General features: G+C 35.7%; 1 protein-coding gene and 1 pseudogene across 2 annotated transcripts in view; one reads left to right on the top strand and one right to left on the bottom strand.

Moving 5' to 3' along the window:
• Rad23b (RAD23 nucleotide excision repair protein B) overlaps positions 1-24,845 on the top strand; it is a 39,611-nt gene that overhangs the window by 13,380 nt on the left and 1,386 nt on the right. For both annotated transcript variants that reach the window (XM_005329734.5, XM_021729384.3), the window contains 7 exons: positions 512-591; positions 3,606-3,874; positions 8,125-8,180; positions 13,426-13,553; positions 18,791-18,926; positions 20,193-20,320; positions 21,033-21,203. In XM_005329734.5, coding sequence (XP_005329791.2) covers positions 512-591; positions 3,606-3,874; positions 8,125-8,180; positions 13,426-13,553; positions 18,791-18,926; positions 20,193-20,320; positions 21,033-21,203 — 968 coding nt within the window. The remainder of the gene's footprint in view (positions 1-511; positions 592-3,605; positions 3,875-8,124; positions 8,181-13,425; positions 13,554-18,790; positions 18,927-20,192; positions 20,321-21,032; positions 21,204-24,845) is intronic.
• LOC144377457 (60 kDa heat shock protein, mitochondrial pseudogene) lies at positions 16,840-18,059 on the bottom strand (annotated as a pseudogene).

The raw sequence follows: 24,845 nt of genomic DNA on the forward strand, positions 1-24,845 counted from the left end.
GGCGAGCACGTTACCGCTTGAGCCACATCCCTAGCCCAAGTATCTTACATTTCTAACATTGGAATATTTCTGATTTGTTAAGTATCTGGTTTTTAGGAGAAGGAAGTTTTGTTGTTCTTTCCTTCTATCAGGAGAGAGAATGTGGGTTATTTTCTAAGGAATATGAAAGTAATCACGATATTTAATTGTCTTTGTCTTTATAATCTCCCATTTCTCAGGATCTGTTTTATATTTCCTTGCCCAGCAAGTCTTTTATATAATTAATAACAGTTTTAAAAATTGTTGGGCATTCTGTGTGTAGTAGATATGTTTGACATCACTTAGTCAAATGCTTATGCCTTTTTAATTGTATTTCCATTCATTTTTATCTTGACTGATTGGGTAATGATTTTCTTTGGGACAAGAATTGATAGAATTAACATTGGTGATTAATAGAAAGTTGTTTTGACTTCATTTATGTGTCAAAGATTACTGTGCCTTAAAAAACATTGTTTTTCCTATGAATATATAGGCAAAATCCTCAATGATGATACTGCTCTCAAAGAATACAAAATTGATGAGAAAAACTTTGTGGTGGTTATGGTGACAAAAGTAAGTTTCATCCTCATTCTGTGTGTCTTTATGCATGTTAGTCTTTTAAAAAATAATGACTCAAGTCCATACAGTGGACAGAATTTATATACATTCCATAGGATTACATACGTAACTGTCATTTTTTAAATTTACTTGAGTCAACCATAAAGTTAATGGTTTTATACATTTGTAGTTTTAACATAATTTTTATATAAATTAAAACAGTTGAAATATGAAATGTATTAATTGTTTTTGCTGGAGTAGTTAAATAATCATATGATTTAAATTATTCTTAGAAACCTAGTAAATGTTATTCTGGGAATTTTAATTAAGGGTACTTTAAAGGGGCTTGGTAAGTTATATGCTAAATGTTACAAACTCCTCAAGGCAGAAAAGGTGTGTAATATAAACTCATTAGTTGATTGTCTTAATCTGAGAAAGAAGAGCTTCTCATTACTATAATGAAGTACCTAAGGTAGATAATTTTTATAAGAAAAAGAGGTTCATAGATCAGAATTTAGACATAAGGATTCCATTTTAATGATATCAATTTCCAAAGACCCTTCTTCTAAACACCATAGTAAGATTGATTATTCATGTTCTTAATACCTTAAAATAAAACTTTGGGATTAAACTACTTGAGTTGGGAGGAAGTGAGGCAACCCAAACAATAGCAAGTAGTGTTATAGCATTGAGTGTGAGTTTGAATTAATTAAAACAAGTTCATCAAAGATCAAAAATGGAATAAATATAAAGGTTATTTTCAAAGTCGCTACATAATTGATAGTAGAAAATGAAATAATAATTATATGTACTGAGAAACAAAAAGCAGCTAAATGGATTAGATAGACTTGAAAATTTTTTAATCCAAGAAGAGCCATTTAGCTATACTTAAAGTACTTATTAAAAGTTCAGCTTTAAATACAGAGAAGGAATCAAGTGAGAAAACCTGTATCATCTAGTTTTAATATACATAATGCAAAATCTATCAATTTAACTATTTCCAAGTGTACAGTTTAGTAGCACATAAGGGATATAGCACATTGCTGTACAAATATCACCACCATTCATCTTCAAAAATTTTATTTTCCCAAACTGAAACTCTGTACTCATTAAATACTCTTATTCTTCTTCTCTTCAGCCCCTAGCAGCTAACATTATACTTTTCTGTCTCTGAATTTGTCCTCTTTAAAAGGAATCCTACAATATTTGTCCTTTAGTGATTTGGAGCATAATGTCTTCAAGGTTCATCTGTTTTGTGTAGCATATGCCATAATTTCCTTCCTTTGTAAAGTTATTTTTTTCATCTAGTTTTATACATATTACATAAGGGGGAATATGATAGGCATACATTTGGATATTTTGTTATTGTTAACATAGTTCTTTGGTATTGCATTAACCTTGACTATTCAGACTGTAAGAATTAAGCAGAAAAGATCTCAGAATAAAGTGCATGTTTTCCAGGAATAGCTACTTGGTACTCTATTTATTATACAGAATCCTGATGATAATCATCGTTGTTTTATTTTGAAGTTTATAACAGAAACCAACTATTAGTTACGCATTATGGAAGCAAGACCTTGTTACAGGGAGAGAGGAGAAACCAATTAAGATCAAAAGTAAGAAGAAAAACTTGAAAAAGCCAAGGGGCTTGGTACTGTCAGGAATAAGGGTCAAGTATTACTTTGTGGAAATAGGGACATTGGTCTACTACAGTAATCATCCAATCACAGATAATTTAAATAAAGCATTTAATCTAGATCAGTTAATATGTTTTAGTGCTAAAAATAGAAATCCTTACCCTTGTGAAGCTCCAGTTTATCCAGAATAACTCATTGCCTAAGGATTTCTGCTAACATTGGTATTTAAAGAATATTGATAAGGCCAAGCGCAGTGGCGCATGCCTGTAATCCTAGCAGTTTGGGAGGCTACACAAGTTTGAAGCCAGCCTCAGCAATGGTCAGTGAGACCATGTCTCTAATAAAAACATTCAAAAATTGGGCTGGGGATGTGGTTCAGTGGTGGAGTGCCCCTGAGTTCAATCCCTGGTCCTTCCCCAACACCCACCACCCCTAAAAAAAAAAAAAAAAAAAAAGAATATTGATAATCTTGAGTATTGTATTGGCCATTAAGAACATCATAGCAGGCAGGGGCTGTAGCTCAGTGGTAGAGCACCCGCCTCACACGTGTGAGGCACTGAGTTGGATCCTCAGAACCACATAAAAATAAATAAAGATATTGTGTCCATCTACAACTAAAAAAAAAAAAAAAAAAAAAAAGAAAGAAAGAACATAGAGCTAGCTCTAGGAGTCCTGGAAGAATAAAGGGAGTAAAAGGGTACTGGTATTTTTTAAAACCTTCTCCCCTGACCTTGTACTAGGGACTTTTTTCTAACATCCTGTCTGTTACCTCAAATTAAATACAAGGCAGCTTATAGCTTTTACAGTTTGTTGATTTTTACAGCAAATCATGTTGCATTTTAATCACATCTTCCACCAAAACAGTTAACTTTTTGCTCTTAGGAAAGTTATGAGCTAAACAGATAGTGGATATTGATGGACCCCAGGAGAATAGAGCCCATAGAGTATGATTTTCATACATACGTAATTGCATTTTTGCTCTGTAGGAAGCTTATGGCTCTGCTTCTAATTCAGAAAGCACTGAGCATGTGCTTATAAATTCATTTGGTCTTAATTTTTTTGTTTATATATCTCAAAATATTGTTAACCTTTTTGTACTTGTACCTGTTGATTTACATTCTGTATTAGTTTTCCCCCTCCTAAAATGCCACAGAATATTTAGCATGTTTATTAATAATCATACTTCTTTTTATAGTTGCATTTTAAGGAAATTATATTGAATACGCAAGAGTAACAAAGTGTTGGTATTGATAATTATATTATTTTACAAAATCATGTTCAAGTTGTAATTTTGTATTGGTGTTGGTAGCATCATGAGAATATAGTTCATATGATGTATTTTCATGTAATGATGTATTTTTTCATAATTATTTTCCTTTTTAAAATATTTAGCCCAAAGCAGTGACAACACCAGCACCAGCACCAACTCAGCAATCAAGTTCTGCCACTACTACCACAGTTAGTTCCTCCACAGCACCAGCTGTGACTCAGGCTCCAACACCCACACCTGCTTTGGCCCCCACTTCCACACCTGCATCTATCACTCCAGCAACAACGACAGCATCTTCTGAACCTGCACCTACTAGTGCAACTCAGCAAGAGAAAGCTGCAGAAAAGCCAGTGGAGACACCAGCGGCTACCAGCCCAACATCAAGTGATAGGTAAGAACTGGATTAAGAACTTTTGCATGTATTAATTTTGATAAAAAAATGATTTCTTATCTACTGTCCCCCTCCCTAAACTTTGAAATTTGACTAAACCATGTGTTTGGATCTGTATTCATAGTTTACTAAAGGAATATGGGCACACATTACCAGTGTATTAATGACAACTTATGCATTTTAAGCAATTATAGCAATACACTGTCATAAAAGTTACAGTAGAATGTAGATTCTCTCAAAATGTCTCATTGTATTGTAGACCTTGGCAATCTGTGTGACTTAACACTTTGATACCTCAACAGTTGCTCTGATGACTGAAACTGCTAAGTGACTGTGTTGGTCAGGATGTGGTAAAGGAAAGCTGCTCAGCTCCTGCAGCCAGGAAGGGGGAGTTGCATAGGTCAGGGACAAGAAGTGACTTTTCCCGAAAGGTTATTTCCCCAGTGACCTGCTTCCTCCAACTATGCCTTGTTGTCTATCATTTTCACCACCTCAGGAGTTAATTCAGCTATCAGTATTGATCCACTTGTGAGGTTGGAGCCCTCATGATCCAGTCACTTTCTAAAAGCCCCATCACTAAACATTACTCTATTGGGGGCCAAGACGTTAACACATGAGTCTTTCGTATATAAAGTATAATATAGACTTAACAGGTAGGTCTTATATATAGTATAGCTGCTTCATGTTCTAGACAGAACTTTTGCACAGATTTCACCATGCCACTCACAACGGTACACAATTTAAAATTTACAAATAATTTATCTCTGGAAATTTCACTTAATTTTTTCAGGTTATGGTTCACTGTGGGTAACTCAAAACTACTTCATTTTGGTGTTCTGTCTTTAAGTGTATTTTCTGCATCTAACCCAGTCAGCAATGTTTGAAGGAGTCTGGGTCACCTGGACCCATGCTGTAAATATATTGTGGGCTTAGGAAATATAATATTTTCCCTGTGTTTGCCTAGAATTTTTGTCTATTAACATTGTGTGGCACCATTGCCTAATTTGAGCCATCTTTTTTGTCGGGCAGGGGTGGGGGTGGGAACCAGGGATTGAACTGGTCCATTAAGCCACATCCCCAGCCCTATTTTGTATTTTATTTAGAGACAGGGTCTTAAGCTGAGTTGCTTAGTTCCTTGCTTTTGCTGAGGCTAGCTTTGAACTCACAATCCTCCTGTCTCAGCCTCCTGAGCTACTGGAATTACAGGCTTGCACCAATTTGAGCCATCTTTCCCTTGTAGAACTAGAAAAGTATTCAACTCTCTTATGATGGGAGATACCCAGAGTCAAGTTAAGCTGTTACATGAAAGGGGTGTTGATCAGTCTATATGAAAGTAAGGTACAAACTTAACACACTGATTCCCCAAACCACTTAAACATTGTGAACTTTAATATGTGGAATCATTATAGTATGTCTTATTTTCTAATTGCTTTAAGCTCCTTTAAAATCTCACAGTGAGAAATTCATAACTGGCTAGTATATTTTAATGTGCTGATATCATCATTTTATTTCTTTATATTTCTACTTTTCTTTTTTTCCTGGGGTTATAGTATACCTAGTCTGAAGAGTTGTGATTTATCAGATCTACAGAGTTGCATAAATGAGTTGATGGTCAGTGGTCCGGGAAAGCAGACACTAATTGGATTTTTGTATGCTAGCTACTTATTCTTATGTCTCAAAATTACCCATCTCAGAGGAGGATAATACAGGATGAGAAGAATGAAGGACACTCCGAAAACAAGCTGCTTTTAGGTCACTTTTGCTCTTTGAAAGCCGTCTGTTGTAGTGTACATTTTACTAGATGATATTTGCTTTAGAGTAATGGCACTTGTGTACAAAGATTGTATTGTGTGTAGTAGAGGACAAATTCAAATTAACTTAAATATCAATAAGGGAAGAACTTGACCTGTGTATTATTCATACTAGAGAACAGTGCTACTCAAAGTGTAGTTAGTAATCAATAGGCAGCAATCAGCATCACTGGGAATTTGTTTGAAATTAATTCTTAATCCCCAGATTCTGAATTATAATTATGTAGGGGTGGATCCCAGAATTCTGTATTTGCACAAACTCTTCCTGGTGAATTCTTAATGCTTACTAAAACTTGAGAAACCTTTATAGCTAAAGTATAGTATGTAAGCATATTAAATGAATGTGATTTTGAGGCTTTTTATTGAATAAAATAGTTGTAAAACAGTATAGGCAATAGCCATAAACCAAACAACAGCTGTAAAACTACATTGTATATTTTTGTGCATTGGCCTGTTACTATTTAGGAAAAAGTAGCAAAGTTCTGGCATACTTAACTGATGAGTGGTTTCCCCTGTGGTCTGGGAGGGAAAAAGTGGTGAGGCTGAGTCAAGATTGAAGAGTGGTGGTTTTTTAAAGTATACCTCAGTCTTTAATCCTTCAAAGAGAATTTTTAAAACAATTTGTGAAATTAATGCAAATTATTCTATAGGAAATTAATTCTAGCAAATACTAAAATCTGTTGTGTAGTAATGATTAAAACTGGAATGACTCACATTGGAAACTTGTGGAATAGGCTGGAGGTAAAACCAACCAGGAATTTAAGATTCAGATGTAATTAGAGACCATTTTGGTGAAAATGCTGTTGGATTAAATGCCTCACCATCAGGGTAAAAAAGATGGATCAATCCCTCATATTGTATACTCAGAAATAAATTTTAGATCAATTAAGATTTAATTCAAAAAGTGGAGCTGAGGACTTGTGAAGAAGAAGAGAAAAACTTTAAGAATAAAGATTGGAAAACCCAGTATACATTCTTTCAGAGCTTGATTTGGTCCATTAAATTGAATATTATGCATGTGTGAAGAAAAAAATTGAGATAGATCTGATTATTAGGTGAGAAAACCACAAACACACGCAAGACAAGTCATTCTTTAAAATAGAAACTGACATTAGTCATTGTCTCTGTGGTAGGGACCTTGGGCAGGAAAACTAGTTTTTAAATATTCTTTTTGAAATGTTACCTTCTGAACATGTTATTTGTTTTGGTACCAAGTATTGAACCCAGGGGTGCTTAACTACTGAGCCACATCCCAGCCCCTTTTATTTTTTATTTTGAGACAGGGTCTTGCTAAATTGCTTAGGGCCTTGCTGAATTGCTGAGTCCGGCTTTGAAGTTGTGCTCCACTTGACTCAACAAGTTTAATTTTACTGTTTAGTTAATGAAGAAATTTCAGTTGTACCAAAAGATTGTTGTAATCATAATCATATTGGGTGGTACTTTCCTGAGTACTTCACTGGTAGTAATCATACCTACAATACTTGGGAGTATTTGATACTATTATAGTTGACCTCATGGTGTTGATGGAGAAACTGAGGCCTTAGAAAGTTTAAATAATTTATGAATCAAACTTGGATTCCCTAATTTTTGCTATACTACAAAGGCCTTCTCAGAACTTTGAAGCATGATGTATTTTTGTTTTTAAAATTGAAATGGAGATGTAAGAGTATGTGTGTGTGTATTCATTTAAACTTCTAATTAATACCTTTGCCACATTTGTAAACTTCAACTCATTTTTTATTTTTGTGTTTTTTGTTTCTTGTTTTTTGTGGTGCTGGGGATTAGAGCCCAGGGCCTTCACCATGCAAGGCAAGCACTTTACCAACTGAGCTATATCCCAGCCCTTCTGTTTATTTTTCTTCATCCATTTTTTTTTCATGGTATTTCATAACTTGTTTATTTTTTATACTAGACTCATTGGTTTCCTTTAGGTTAGAACTTTCCTTTAGGTTATCCCACATCTGCATTTTTTTTTCATATGCTATATATTCTTTGAAGTATATGTTGTTTTAGTTTTGTCTTTTGGAGTTGTCCATAAAATTTCAGTATGGAGTTTCCTTATGTTTTCTGAATGGACATTCTACAGTGTACTGCTTTTGGTATTTCTCTGTTGCAACTTGATTCATGCATTATTTTGTTTGTCTATTATTATCTTTTCATATTTCTTAAATAGAATAAGCTGTCTTTAACTTTTGTAACTTTGGGCATTTTAAATGATGAGTTCTCAAAATAGAAGGAGGATTGAGGTTGAAAATTTCTCCAAATTTAAAATGTTAACAGTGAAGTTTTTGGGGTTAACCTGGACAAGACTGTTTAAGCACTATAGCCAAACTTTATATTAAAGACAAAGACTCTTTTTACAAATGGGATAGTTACTAAACTAATATAAATTAAATATTACATACTTAGTGAAATGTGCTTTTTCTAAAAACTTTACAGTACATCAGGAGATGCTTCTCGGTCAAACCTTTTTGAAGATGCAACAAGTGCACTTGGTAAGTATTTACCTTGTATATAACCTTAGAGGTAGGGAAGAATTTTAAGTTAGTTTTTTAAGATTACAATAATGTATTAATTTTCATGTTTTTTTATAGTCTAGCTGTAAAATAATTGATCTAAATAATTATTCAGCAGGGTTATCACCAAAGACTACAATATTTTTTAATGTTGTCTTTCAGAATTCAATCTTACAGTTAATGTTAAGCATATTTCGTTCCTTATAGCAAGTAATTTGTATTTCCTAGTGTGAGTTTGTTACAAAGTGTGTCTTTGAAAGGGAATAAATTCGTCCATCTGCCCCCATACTTACGTTATTCACATTTAGTTTTCATGCCTACCCATTGACCCTAGAGGTTCTCATTTATATCTTGTCCCTTGTATTGACTTACAGCAAGTAAATGCCTTTTTATCCTAACTTTTCCTTTTTTTTTTGGCGGTGCTAGGGATGGAACCCAGGGTCTTGTGCCTGCTAGGCAAGCACTCTACCAACTGAGCTGTATCTCCAGCCCTCCTATCCTAACTTTTAATTGTATCTATTGAATACAGTCTTTTCCTCTGCCTTCACTTGTGTTTTTTCAAAAACCAGCTCCCCTCCTTTATACTGTCTCTGGTATAGTACTATTTTATTGTCTGGGAACAGGTGGGATCAGTATGGGCTCCTGCAGCAGTAGGATTCTAACAACAGTGCCTATGGGGATCTTGGGTTGGTCCTCTGACCTCCCTGGGCTTAAACTTCCCTGATACCCTAATAACTAACAGTTCATGAATATATCAAAACCAGATTTCCATCTTTGAGGGACTGCTAACTGGGACTACTTTGCCACCAAGTACTATAGCAGTTGGCATCTAATCAGGATGACAGAAATTGCTTTACTTCAAACATAGAAAGGCCGAATCTTAGGGAACTATTACAAAGGTATTAGAACAGCTGTAGAAGGAGGTTACCCAGACAATGGTAAACTGTTCTATAGCCTGATATGCCCCTGATATTACTCAAGGCTCTGTCTACTCTTGCTACACCTTACCTCTGGTGGAAGTGGCAATGTATTTCTTTTATATCTTTATGTCTCCTGGAGCACCCCTTCTCAGCTTTCTAGTCCCAGAATTCTTTGCTCTTTTTCTTTCCTCTTGTGTCAGGATTGAACCCAGAACACTCAACCACTGAGCTCATCCCCAACATATCTTTTATGTTGAGTCACGGTCTTGCTGAGTTGCCTGACCTGGACTCAAACTCTTTATTCTCCTACTTCAGCCTCCTGAGTAGCCAGAATGACAGGTGCGCACCACTGCCCCTTTGTCCTGTAATCTTTCATCTACCTGGTCTCCAGGTTGCTTTCCTACTTCTTCAAACTGTCCTTCTTTGGCATTGACACTGCTCGTTTCCTGATGTATATCTCATACTATTCTTTTCAGACTTTTTAGTTAATTCTTTTTATTTTACCTGCCCCTAAAATATATACGTTTTTCTATGGTTCTGTTTTAAGGCCATAGTTCAGAGTTTACACTTTGGAAATAGACAGTACCATGCACTTGTCATAAGGATTCCCCAAGTTTTAACTCCATTATATAGACCCCTCTGAACTCCCAAACTCATTTGTTTAAATTACCAGTTAGAAAACTTTCATCCTTCATAAATATCTTATATTTCAAATTGACTCAACTTTTTATTCCACTCGTCAATTCTTTGCCTTTGTTTTCTAACTTGTTTACACCATTATCTACCCTTTCCCTCACAGTTGGCATTATCCTCTGTCTGCCTTGGCCCAGTGAGTCTGATTGATTCTTTTCAAGTCTCCAGAACATTTGTTTCCACTGCCACTTACTTAGTTGCCTTAGTTTAGTTTCTTACCTTGACTCTTAACATTCTTTGTTGAGAGTAGACTTTCTAGAAGGCAACTTTGATGGGATTATTGTTAGTTGAAATAAGTCTAGAACTCATTCTTAATGAAATATGTAAGGATGTTTATTGCCACTTCAACCTTATTCCTACCTTTGTCTTTTGTTTGTTCTCCCCAGTTTTTCTATAAGTATCAGACTGCTTATAGTCTTGAAGAATGACATGGTCCCTTGTACAACTGTATGTGCTTGTACTTTTAAGATCTAAAAAGTATCAGACTGCTGACATGTCTTTTTGATTTTTTAATAACTTGATTAATTAAGAAATTATTTTAGGAGGTGTGGTACAATGACTGGGTGTAGAGTATTCTGGACTCACAGTCTGCGTGTATCTTTGTACCATTATTTACCAGCCATTGATACCTTGATCACCTTAGCAATAATCTCTAAGCCTTAATTTCCTTGTATTTAAAAGGCGATGAGAATAAACCTTTCTCATTGGGTTGTTTTGAGAACTAAATGAAATATATGTTAAAAAATATAATCTTCCATATGTCTTAATTTCGTTAATATTGATATCTATTTTTCTATGTGGAAACTAGGTGATGGAGAGTATTTTGCCAAACTGAGTGGATTTGTGCTAGAATTACATCAATAGATGATTAGGAAAATAAAAGAGTATTAAAAAGTAGCCAGGAGCAATGGCACATGCCCATAATCTCATGGCTCAAGGCTGAGGCAAGAGGATTGTGATTTCAAGGCTAGCTTCAGCAATTTAGTGAGGTCCTAAGCAATTTAGCAAGACCCTCTCAAAATAAAAACTAAAAGGGGCTGGGGATGTGGCTCAGTGGTTAAGCACCTTTGGGTTCAATCGTTGGTGCACACACAAAAACAAATTAGTGTTTATGGGATGGGAAAAGAAAGGTTGTGTGTGTGTGTGTGTGTTTAACTGGGGTGGAATACCTGAGGCTCTCTGCTTTATAAAGAAAAGGGGTTTGTTTAGCTTACAGTTTTGGAGGTTCAAGTATGAGTATGTGGTACTGACATCTGCCCATCTGTGTTCTGGTAAAGGTTCCATGGAGGATGGCATCACAGTGGTAGAAGTATAGGAGGGAAGGTTCCTGTGGTGAGACAAGAAAACAGAGAGCGAGGAGGGGCTCTTTTATAATTCACTTTTAGATAAATAAGTGAGGGTCTCCATCTCATTTTGCCACACTGAGCACTATTAACACTTGCATCCTCAGAGGGACAAACTTCATATTTAGGGGTTTTTTGGTTTTATTTTTGTTTTTTGTTTTTTTGCTATTAAAGTACCTTTAGATTTTTTAGAAGTCTATAGAAAAAATATGCAAAATGACACTGCTCCCTGCTCGGCTGAACCTGTGTTTGGATGGGGTTAGAAAAAAATAAATTATAAATCATGTTAAATGATTTTAATACAGAGAGTTTCTACAAAGGAAAATAGTTCTACTTAAGATAGCTAGGCAATACCTCTCTGACACTGTCACTTTTAATTTTAGAACTGGAATGTGTGAAGGATCTGGCTCCATAGAAGGCTACACACATGAAGGTTCTCGGCAGGGAAAGATGACCTGTTGAGTAACTCAGGATGGTTGTGGGTAGAGGAGGATTACTGATGGTGGGGAGCCTGAACTGAGGTTTTTTTTTTTTTTCAAAGGCTCATTTTTGCTGCTGGCTAAATAGTGGGTTGTAGGTCTGGGGGCAGAGTATAAATCAGACCAGTGGTTGCTGTGGGCTGATCTTGAGTGATGGCAGTGGAGAAAGGAGCTAGATGGGTTTGGGTTATGATTTTAAGATGGAAGGGCCAGGATTGTAGCTCAGTGGTAGAGCGCTCGCCTAGCAAGTGTGAGGCCCTCCCTTCGATCTTCGGCACTACATAAAAATAAATAAATATTGTGTCCAACAGCAACTAAAACATAAATATTAAAAAAAAAAAAAAAAAGATGGGAGCTACCAGATATACTGGTCGATTAGATGTGGAAAGGCAGGTAAAGAAGTTGAAATGATCAAGCTTTCTGGTTCAAGCACTTAGGTGGATAGGCAGCCTGTGGAGAGGAACACATTTAAGGGGAAATCTTTATTGGAATTAGTTGAAGAATGTGAGGAATTGGACCTAGCATGTGTGGATAGCTGTAGCTATAGAAGGAAGAGAGCAGACAAACGTACCAGTTGCTGAAAGAGATGAGGATGGAGTCATGCGAAGTTGTTGTTTAAAGAAGACACATACAAAATACATAATTGATCGTAGTTGCTGATTGGAATGATTACTCCGGGAGTGAAGGTGGAAGGTGGAGAAAAGAGAGGGTAACCAGATCTAATCTTTGAGGTGGCAGTAAAGGCAATAGTTTACAGACCATGGGTGAAAGGAGAAGACAGCTTTCACTTGATAATTTTGGTAAGTGTTGTCAGCCCTCTTCATGGAAAGCAAGATAGGAACTTGACCACTGAGCTACATCTCCAAGGGAAGATTGGAGAAAGACTTCTGGCTGTGACTTACTGGAATAATAACAGTCTTGTGTTGTATGGGAGATGCTAACTTTCTTGTTTACTAACTACCTTTCTCCCACTTTTTTGGTAATAATAAAGATATCAAAAGAAAACTGCCAACTTGCTGTGTTATAATCAGTTGCTTGAATTGCTCCTTTACCTGTTATCAAAATTGAGCTCATGTATTTCTTATTAAAGGTTGCCTTCCCTAATCTACTAATTCTAACATGCATCTACACAGAGCTACATTTGCAGCCTAGTCTCCTGTTAATTCTCTGTTAATTTGTACCTGATAATTCTTTTGAACTTAGGAAATGTACTATTTTTCTATTGGCTTGTAATAGGTTTACATAAACTTAGTGGTATAGGACAGCACAGACTTATTTATTATCTTACAGAATTATAGGTTAGAAGTTTGATACAGGGTTGTGTTCTTGCTGAAGATTGGGCAAAAACCCTTTCTTTGTCCTTTCCATCTTTTGAAGGCTTCCTACTTTATTGAAATTTATAGTACTTTCTCCATTCTCACAGGCAAAAGTATAGCTTTTCTCTCCTGCTTTTGCTCCCTTAACCTCTCTGCCTCCCTCTTCTACTTACCCAGGAAGCCCAGTGGGGGTACCTTATCTTAAAGTCAGATGATAGCAACCTCAGTTTTACCTACAGGTTCACTGCCCTTTGCCAAGTAGTCTAACATGGTTTTTAAATCTCTAGTCTAGGTATTAGGACATGGACATTTCTGGGGGATTTTTATTCTGGATCATTATTCTATTACATATATGTTGTTATTTTTGTAATCCTAGCAGTAGTATCTGATACATGTATATACATGTATACACTTAAGAAATGTATAGAGAATGTACATAAAATGTTTTGTTCTATACCCCGCCCCATTTTTAGTGACAGGTCAGTCATACGAGAATATGGTAACTGAGATCATGTCAATGGGCTATGAACGAGAGCAAGTAATTGCAGCCCTGAGAGCCAGCTTCAACAACCCTGACAGAGCAGTGGAGTATCTTTTAATGGTGAGAAACACTTTTGTTTTGTTTTGTTTCCATTGTTTGTTTTAAGATCAAGATCTCAAAGATTTTAAAAGAATTCACTAGAGAAAAATAATGCTTACTAGATAATTAATGCTTTTATTTATCCTAGAATTAGTTAACATTTTGTATTGATAAAATCCAGCCTTTTCTAAAACATTCTGGTACAGTTTTAGTTAGGATTAAACATGGTTAAATGAGTTATAAAATTGGCTATCCATTTGGAGTCGTGCTTCATATTTTAGTATGTGTTGGGGACAATATAAAAACTTAAATTTCTGTTTTTTCTGGACTGACTTTGGTTTAAGGGAGGTGTTTATTTTTGTTTTTCATTTTGAGACAAGGTCTCACTAAATTGCTGAGGCTGCCCTCCAACTTGGGATCCTCCTGCCTCAGCCTCCAGAGTTGGGATTATAGGTGTGTGCCTCCATGTGTAATATTCCTAGCCTGGATTTGGATTTGTTAGCTTGTTTATAGTCATTAACAGTTAAGGAACTTTTTATAGGTCCTCCCTTTATTTTTTAAGTGGTAATAAAAGTTTTTGATAAATAGGTTATTGTGAATTTTTGAAGCCCTTGGCATTTTATTGGGATGAATATCTGCCAGTTTTATAGATGTGGGGTTTTTTTTCTTCTCTTTTTTTTTTTTTTGGTACCAGGGATTGAACTCAGAGGAACTTGACACTGAACCACATCTCCAGCCCTGTTTTTGTACTTTATTTAGAGACAGGATCTCACTGAGTTGCTTAGCACCTTGCCATTGCTGAGGCTGTCTTTGAACTCAGTCTTCCAGTCTCAGACTTGTGTGCAACTGCGCCCTGATATAAATGTGTTTTACATTCTAAAATAATGCAGAATTTTGGAATGATGCTAGGTTATCTTTTTAATCTTACATTTTTGTTCTGTCATTTTCTTTGGTGTTCTGAGGTTTTGATCTGATTGTGAATTGCCACAAACCTCATCCACTATCATAACTCTGAGGAATACATATCACAGTGTAACCCATTCCTTTGTTACTACATTACACTTCTGTTGTAAATTCCTTTCTAGTTGCCAGCTAGCCTCAGGAAAGCCTCAATTATTTCTGCCAGTATGGGGGATTGAACCTAGGAGAATTCTACCACTGAGCTACATTACCACCTTTTTAATATTTTATTCTAAGACAGGTTTTTACTAAGTTGCCTGTGCTGACCTCAAACTTTAGATCCTCCTGTCTCAACCTCCATAGTAGCTGGGATTATAGTTCTTCGCCACTGTGCCTGGCTTGCATCTCATTTTATTTTTTTGGCACCGGAGGTTGAGCCTAGGGGCACTTTACCACTGAGCTACATTCCTGACCCTTTTTTTTATATTTTTATTTTGAGACAGGGTCTCACTAAGTTGTCATGGCTGGCTTGAATTTTCTATCCTCCTGTCTCAGCCTCCTGGCTATGTAGAATTAAATACAAATATATGAAAAGATGAGGGGCTGGGGATGTGGCTCAAGCGGTAGCGCGCTCGCCTGGCATGCGTGCGGCCCGGGTTCGATCCTCAGCACCACATACCAACAAAGATGTTGTGTCCGCCGAGAACTAAAAAATAAATACTAAAAAAAAAAAATCTCACTCTCTCTTAAAATATATATGAACAGATGAAATGAGTTCATGAAGCAGTTTAAAGTGTTTGAATATATTTATAGTTGATTTCATAGACTGAAAAAAGTCTACCTTTAATTGTTACTAGTTAACATATAAGTGAAAATGAATGAGTGGAAAGAAGAAATGAATTATTGGTCACTTACCTAATAAGAAGCTGTATCGTGTGTGAAAATTACAGGTAGATCGATAGCAGTGTTGATTTACTTTTTAGTTTAACAAAACTGTTGAGTATTGGGTAGATACTCAAGATCCAAAATCTGTATATAGTTTGCTAACACTTAATAACTTCATCTGAGGACTTGAATTGGCAACCAATTCCCCAAATACTCATTTCTAGGGCCCACTATGTTTCTAATGCAGTGAGCCATCACCCTGCCATTCATTACCCTTTATTCTTTGTGATTTTTATGGGTTTGGCTTCTGGTTTATTAGGAAACAGAAGCATGTACCATTCTTATTCAGTTGTAATACTCTTTTTTTTTTTTTTTTTTTTTTTTGAGACAGGGTCTTGTTAAGTCCCTAGGGTGATCTCAAACTTTTGATCCTTATTCCTTAGCCTCCCAAGTAACTGAGGTTACACATGCACTACCAGACCCAACTCAAAATCCAAGAATTTGATAAAGTCCTTTTAGTAGTAGTAGCTATAATATCTATAAGTATATGTATTCATAATAGGTTGTTCAGAAAGTGTTCTTGCAGTTTTAAACTATAACAACTCAAGAAGGTAAATGCCTCAGACATATAAAAAGCATCAACTAAAAGTCAAATTATTTAAATTTCTTTAATATCTATTTTGTGAGTTTTGAAAACAATTTTATGTGGTACTTTCTGACATATTCTCAGAATTGGATCAGTAAAGAATATCTAACTTTGAGCAGTTTTTATTACACAAAGGTTGTCATATAACTGAATATCTCTACTTTGTACCCAGTTATTCTCCACAGAAAGATTGCTTCTGAACTTCTTTGTCTGGTGATGGCAAGCACTAAAATCCTGATTTTTAGCAGAATAGTAGTAGAAATGTCCCAGTGATTTAAATTGAAAGCAGTGCATTGGTACTCTGCTCTTGCACCCAGTATCAGAAATATACAATTGTCTTTTTATTCAAAAACACAAAATAAATTATCTGAAGGCATAGACAGTGAACCCAGTAAACTGTTTTATATTGTCAACTGAAACCAATAACTGATAGTTAATAGTGATTTTCTTCAACATCAACTAACCTTTTCTTCAGTTGTTTTCTTCAACTGACTTCTCTGAAATTATTGGTGAGAAACCCTGCTTTGAGTTTCCTGTCACCGTTCATAATGCTAAAGCACTATTTTGAAAATCAGAACATACTACCTCTCATACTACTTTTCCATCACACTCATTCCGGAGTCTGTCTCCTTAGGAATTTCTATGACTACAACTTTTGCTTTTGCTTTAAGTTAACAGAAGAATCCCACTTCAGCAACATTCATTGAAACAATTCTTAACAACTTGTGTTTGATCAGATTGCTTTTCCCTCCATACTCAGAAATTATCTTTGATCTTGAAAGATTTTTACCCTATGAAAGATCATTCAATACCTGCATTCTTAGCATAGTCATTGTAGGAATCTTGAGTGTTTGTGTTTGGTGTTTTGTTTTAATTCTATACCAACTTTTCATCTTCATTAGCTGGAGTTAATGAGACCAAGACAGGAATGTACTAAAGAACACAACCCCCGCCCAAAAGAATGCCTTAAGAGCAACTTTTGTAGCACTGAGGGCATCTGTAACTGTCTTGTCGTTCACTTCATCATCACTTGGCCTGTCAGCTGAAAGCTGATAGCTGATAGCTGCTCCATCTGAAAGTTTTGCCAGTCATTCATTTAGTTGTTCACTAGTTGTAGCATAATAATTACTCAATGACTTCCTGAATATGCTTTACAATTTGAGCTTAGTCACCTTTTTCTTTCAAAAGCATTGCGTCATCTTTGTTGATGGTGACCTCTTCAACTTTTCTTAACTCATGAGACCGAACATCTTCAAAATTTAGGATCAAACCTTCTTATCCAAACAGTGTGCCACAAGTAGCAATAGCTATATCTTCAAATATGTTCTTTCTGTTGTCACTAAAACTTGCAGCTTTTACTGCCACAACCTAAAGGCCAACTAAAACAGGTATACTTGGAGTGTCTTCATCAATATTTTTAGCAGTTATGACCAAGAGTTTATCATGCAAGGATAGAGACTGCTTATGCTCAGGAGTTGTAGCATCAACAGCTAATATCACACCTCTCCTGAGTTCCACTGGATTAGCTCCTTTGCTAATCTCCTCAAAGCTTTCCTTGGGTATAGAGCGTACCACTACACAGCAGTGGCAGTGCCATCCTTGACCTACTCGTTTGTGTTATTGGCAATATCCTGAACAAGTTTACCTCCAATATATTTTTTAACAGTAGATATTTTTTTGTTCTTTTTAGATATACGTGATAGTAGAGTGTATTTGGACGTATTATACATGCATGGTTTATATCTTATTCTAATTAGGATCCCATTCTTGTAGGTGTACATGATGTAGAGTTTCACTGGGCATGTATTAATATATGAAAATAGGAAGATTGTCTGATTTATTCTATTGTCTTTCCTATTTCCGTCCTCTTTCCCTTTCTTTCATTCCCCTTTGTCTAATCCAGTGAACTTCTATCTCCCCCCTCCCCAAATTGTGTTAGCATTGCATATCAGAAAGAACATTTGGGTTTTGGGGATTGGCTTAGCATCATAGTCTCCAGTTCCATTCATTTATCTCTAATATTTTTGTATTTATCTTTTAAATCTATTGACTTAGCAATAGTTACACCATCTTTCATTACTTTCAGACTTTCCCATCTCTATGGAATAATTATTTTTATTCCTTTTCACCCCATTGTAACTGCTACTCTGCTATAAGGTCTTCACCTTGAAAGGCTCAGGCATCTGCACCAAATTTTTACATCTTTGACATAAGTCCCAGTGACATGAGGAGCCAGTGTCCTGGACACTGATCTCACCTGAAGAACTATGAGTAATCAGGGCATTTCTGTGGGATATTAGCAGGGAGTGTACACTGGGAAATAGGCCATTGGCAGCAAGTGAGGGAGAGTCAACTTCTTTTCCCCCAGGAGTTATTTCAGAACCATCATCTTTGGATAGTCTTAAGGCTGTCGTTACAAATTGTCCTTTGTATCATTGAGCAATGAGTGCTGAATTTTTCTGAGAATTTCAGAATCAACTAGAGCAATGAATGTGTAGCTCAAAACCTTGGTTTAGTTTTAATAAGATACATATCAATATTTTAAAACTTAAAATAATTATGTGAGACTGGTGGGTATCTTAGTTGTCGGTGCAAATAGAGAAATTTCCATTGGTCGGTGCTGCCTTATACACCCAGGCCATGTCTAATATAATTCAAATCCATGCAGTTTAATAATCCTTTACTTTTAATTGAAGTAGACATCTGTTTTATGCTTTTAGGAAATTAGGCAGGGATCTTAAACCGACTATCAGCCTTTTATTGGTATAATAATATTTAGCTAATTTGGTATGGTGGATTGTCTTAAAGCTTGTAAATTGTGTTGTAGGGAATTCCTGGAGATAGAGAAAGTCAAGCTGTGGTTGAACCTGCTCAAGCAGCTGGTACTGGGACTTCTCAGTCTTCAGCAGTGGCTGCAGCTGCAGCAACTACAACAGCAACCACTACAACAGCAAGTTCTGGAGGTAAAGTGGAATCTCTTAGATAAATGGTTGTAGATGGCTAAGGTGGGATTCATTCCCAAAGTATTTGAATAATTGAAAATAAGTTCTATATTCATTAAAGAGGGGTCCAAAAGAAATTCTTCCAAGTGTGTAAAAGATAATTTTTCATGTATTACATGTCAGTGCTGTAGTTTTGTAAAAGGACATATAATCAGTTTGGTTTGCTCTAAGGAAAAGATATTTCCCCATTTTGCATTTAGTGTTACTTTCAAAATACTCACCTTGTTACAGGATCTTAGTAGTTATCATACAGCTTAGGAAATGAAACCCTAAGAGGTTTAAAGTCTCCAATTATCTAAAGAGAACAAAGCCTGAATTCGGGCCTCCTTACTGGTCAGTATCCACCCTTCCATTGCCGTGGATCTAACTTCAGAGCAAAGCCTGGAGCCTGTGGTAGGCCCACGATTTACTTGTTGTTCTCCTTCATTCCTTGTATTTTTCCTAGTTCTCCTTGTGGAGCTAAGCTCTGGTTGACAACAAAAAATCCCTTAATTGCTTTGTACACAGTCTTGTATTAAAATTCCTAATGTGCAAACCTGACATTCCTAACTTTTAAATACTAAATATCTTTCTCTCTCTGGCTTAACATATCCCAGGAATTCACAATAGTGTTTTTAATGGATTTTTGACTATATAGTCATTTCATTTAACACCAGTGGGTTCCATAAGATTGTATTGCCTAGTGACACCATAGCTGCTTTACTTTGCTTCAGTACAGTTTGTGATGTTCATGCAGTGACAGAATTGCCTAACCACACATTTCTTAGAATATTTACCTGTCTTTAAGTGAGGTCTATATGATAAAGGAACTGGGTTTTTGTTTTTGTTAGTTTTAATATATATTTTTCATAGCAATTTTTGAACAATTGGAACAAATTTAATACTTTTTATTTTTAGAGAATATAGGTAGGACAGGAATTCCTAGGGGTTTTTGGGGGGTTTTTTGCGGGTGGGGGGGTAGTGGTATGCAGGGAACTTGTAGGAAGTTTGTTCTTGGTGATCTGCACTCTTCTGCTTTGGCCAATAGTAATTTCTGTGATATAAGATTCATGCATTGATAAAATTTGAAGATTGCATCATTCATTTTATTATATCTGAGAATTCATTTTTTACTTGATAATATTTGCAGTATAAATGATTTAACCAGCTCTCTTTGTGTGTGTTTTGTGTGTATGTGTGTGTGTGTGTGTATTTACTCTCATTTTTAAATGTTTGTGTTTATTTCAGGGCATCCCCTTGAATTTTTACGAAATCAGCCTCAGTTTCAACAGATGAGACAAATTATTCAACAGAACCCTTCCCTGCTTCCTGCATTGCTACAACAGATAGGTCGAGAGAATCCTCAGTTACTGCAGGTGATTATTTAATCGGTGTTTATTTATTTTGAAAAAGTCCATGAACGTACTGTCCCCTCCTCACTAGTTCTTGACAATGATTAAATCCACATTACACTTAGTAGTAACATTATGCTGTATATAGGTGTATTGAAAAGAAGTTGAGATATAGAAGTTGTATCAATTTCAGTTTGTCAAATAAGTTTGGAAAACATTTATCTTTGCAGATTCCCAGTGTATATTAACATTAGATAATCAGAGTTATTAAACAAAAACTGCTTACATTTTTATTTTTTTGTCACTAGGAACTGAATGGGCTTTACACATGCTAGAAAAGCATTCTACCACTGAGCTGCACTGGACCCCTTTATTAAATTTTATTTTGAGATGGGGTCCTCATTAAACTGCTGAGGCTGGCCTGGATCTTGAGATCCTCTACATCAGCCTCCCAAGTAGCTGGAATTTTAGGCATACATGGCTGCATCCAGCCTCTACAGCTTTGAACATTGATTTTATGGGAGGGACATTTATGAAAGACAATTTGAATTCTCCTCAGTGTTTACCTAGTGTAAAAGTACTGAATTCCATTAGTAATAATGATAGGTGAGAAATTATTTTTAAAATATTGCCATTGTGAAGTTATAGCCTTTTCTTATTTGTGTTTAGAATTGCTGTTTTTCCTAAAAAATATTTAATATCAGTGTATTGTTTTCCTCTGTCCTTCAAATCACAGCAAATTAGCCAACACCAGGAGCATTTTATTCAGATGTTAAATGAACCAGTTCAAGAATCTGGGGGTCAAGGAGGAGGAGGTGGAAGTGGCAGTGGAGGAATTGCAGAAGCTGGAAGTGGGCATATGAATTACATTCAAGTAACACCTCAGGAAAAAGAAGCTATAGAAAGGGTAAGTTCCCCTAAAAATAAGAGTGAAGTTTCTTAGTTACAGTAACCACATTTCAGATGCTCATTAGTCACATGGGACTAGTACTACCGGAGAGAACAGATCTAGAGCATTTCCATTCACTGTAGAGAATTATTTTACATAGAGCCTAGAGTCTAGCCCTGGAAACCCTACTCCCCCACCTTATCCTTTGTAAAGCCATAGGACAAATAAAGTGCTTCTCTTGCATGAAACGTGTACATATATTAATAAGCTAAAATTTTCATTGACATTTTATAATTCAAGGAAAAAAATCTTAAAGTGTATATGCCTGATTCTAAATTATTTCTATTTCAAATTTTGCTTCACTTTTGTCATATAAAATAAATATGCATATGAATTTATTAAGAATGATGTGTAGTATACATCATATTCCAGCTATCCTGATTTTCTTTGCATCCTTTTCCTTTTTTTTTTTTTTTTTTTTTTTTGCACTGGTTACCAGTACAGGTCATGGCACTGCAGTAATTATTTATCTCTCATTTTCAATATTTATAAACAGGTAATCATCATACTTGTCCTGTTTTTCCAACTGTTTTGAGATGTACATCAGATAACGTGTATAATAACTTAATATACTTAAAAAGGTCATCTGAACAATAATAATTTGTCCTTATGTATTATACACAAGAGTGTTCAGAGTTTACAATTAGGTGTTTTCTACATGTCCCCAACCCTGCCCCCCCCCCCCCAGTTATTATAGCATTCCATAACCAAGCTGCACTACCAACCCTTTTAATTTTGTTTATTTTGAGACAGGGTCTTGATGATTGAGAACTTGAGGCCCTCCTGCCTCAGTCTGCCAATTATAGGTGTACACCTTTGCACCCTAAGATTTTAATTTATGTCTTGAGCTACTCACCCCCCCCACCCCCGTAATATAATTTGAGTAAAAAAGACTTGCCCAAATTATTTTATAGCAACTGTTTTTATTTTGAGGTCAGGGTTTATGGTGTGTGTATGGGGGGGGTTGTGTTTTATTTTTCTAATTTTGCTTATGCTTTTGAGAGAAAGTTGTTTATCCTGTCTTTTCTGTTAAGAATTTATAGCTTTTACATGTCTATGATCAGTTTTGATCTGCTTTTTAAATATGATGTGAGTTGTGGGCATTGAGCTTCATTCTTTTATATATGGATATCTAGTTACTTGTACCCCATTTGTTGAAAAGACTTCTCTTTCCCAGCTTAATTGTTTTGACTCTCTTGTTGAAAATCTATTGACCACATGTGAGGGTTTATTCCTGGGCTCTCAGTTCTGTTCCATTGAACTGTGTATTTATTATTATGCCATTACCTCCTTTTCTTGATTACTATGGCTTTTTTAACAAGTTTTTAAATTGGCAAGTGTTAAGTGCCCCAGTTTTTGTTGTTGTTGTTGTTTCCAAGTATTATCTTGGTTATTCTGGATCCCTGGCCTTTATGTTTCAATTTTAAGATCAACTTGTTCAATTTCTGCCACCAATAAACAAAGATGAGGCTGGCTAATTTTTTTTTTATTATTAGTTGTTCAAAACATTACAAAGCTCTTTGCATATCATATTTCATACATTTGATTCAAGTGGGTTGTGAACTCCCATTTTTACCCCAAATACAGATTGCAGAATCACATCGGTTACACATCCACGTTTTTACATAGTGCCATATTAGTGACTGTTGTATTCTGCTACCTTTCCTATCCTCTACTATCCCCCCTCCCCTCCCGAGGCTGGCTAAATTGAATAGGACTTGTGTTTATGTTTATCTTGGAGATGAGTGGGAAGTATTGCCTTGTTTTAAGTCTGACCAACTCATGAATGTGGGATCTTTCCATTTGGTAGGTTTTCTATAATTTTTCATTAGTGTTCCATAGGTTTTCAAGGGTGTTCTGTACTACTTTTGATAAGTTTATTTATTTATTTTTGGAGTAATGGAGATGCTTTGCTACACCCTCAGCACTTACAAAAAATATATATATATCTTGGTAAGTTGTCCAAGCTGGCTTCAAACTTGCAATCCTCCTGCCTTGACCTCCTGAGTTGCTGGGATTATAGGAGCGTGTCACTATGCCCAGCATAAGTAATTTTACTTCTATACATTGATCTTGTATTCTAAAATGTTCCTGAATTCATTTTTATTAGTTCTAATAATTTGTGTACATGTTCCTTGGAATTTTCTATATACAAGTCTATGAATAGAGACACTTTTTCTTTTCCAAAATGAATACCTTCCCTTTTTCTTTTGTCTAATTGCCCCACCTAGAACCTCCAATATATTACTGAGTAGAAGTTTAAAAACAAAACCAATATTCATCTTTTTCCATTCCTTTATTTTCAACATTTTTGGGTTTTGAATCTAAAGTGTGTGTCTCTTACAGAAAGAAACATGTGGTCGGAATGTACTCTATTGACTGACCTACCTTTTATTTCCACTGTCCCAGCTATGAGCTGAACAAGATTTAGATAACATCTCATTCTTTTAGTTTGTTCTCCTCTATTTGTGGATAAATAGATACTTACACTGAATTGGGATTTTGCCCAGTTCTTACAAGTCACTTTTAAAAATAGTCTAATATAGGGTGATTGAAACAGTTGAGGAGTTGAGGAGAGTGTTCATAAATAGCATTTGGCTGACAAATAATAATACTTAATGAGTTAGGTAATTGCCTTGAGTGTTTAAAAGTCTTTTAGAAGCAGTGCATGTTGAGTCACAGGTATTTTTATTTTTAATTGACTAGGAAAAGGAAATTAAGTAGCTGGTAATACCATTAAAAATGCTATACATGGGGACTGCGGATGTGGCTCAAGCGGTAGCGTGCTCGCCTGGCGTGTGTGCGGCCTGGGTTCAATCCTCAGCACCACATACAGACAAAGATGTTGTGTCCGCCAAAAACTAAAAAAAATAAATACTAAAAATTCATTCTCTCTCTCTCTCTCTCTCTCTCTCTCTCTCTCTCTCTCTCTCCAAAAAAAAAAAAAAAAATGCTATACATGTTAAGCAGTGAAAATAGTCTACCATGCTGGGCACAGTGGCATTGTGATCCCATCATCTTGGGAAGCTGAGGTAGGAGGATCATGAGTTCAAAGCCAGCCTCAGCAACTTGGTGAGAGACTGTCTCAAAATAAAAATACAAAAAAGGGCTGGGGATGTGGTTCAGTGGTTGAGTGCCACCTCCCAACCCCACCGTCCCCAAATAGGTCACCATATGTGTTGATTTCAAAATAATCATCTGGTTTTCTAGTGTAAAGTATTGAATAAGGGAAGGAGATTGAGAATAATATTTAATCCAAATGAAAGACATAAGTTAATTTAATAAATAAAACATTTACAAGTAATTCATTGAGACAGTTAAAGCCTCTCCAGGTGCTTCCATCCTTATCTTCACTATAAGCTATTGGATCTACAAATTGCTGTGGGGTTATTTTTAAGCCCTTATAGTTACTTTCTGGGTTTTGGTGTTAATGGCAAAGAGTATTTGCATAATACCTTCTAGCCCTTGGGTTGGACAATGAATCCAAATTCAGGTGGGACTGAATTCATGTAAAATTTTCAGAGCTTTTGTGTGGGTATTGTTTTCAGGTAATGATCTGTTAGTAGTGCTATGCTGGAATTCAGAGTATATGAAGAAAAT

This window comes from Ictidomys tridecemlineatus, chromosome 4, assembly GCF_052094955.1.
Source record: "Ictidomys tridecemlineatus isolate mIctTri1 chromosome 4, mIctTri1.hap1, whole genome shotgun sequence".
NCBI classification, from domain to species: Eukaryota; Metazoa; Chordata; class Mammalia; order Rodentia; family Sciuridae; genus Ictidomys; species Ictidomys tridecemlineatus.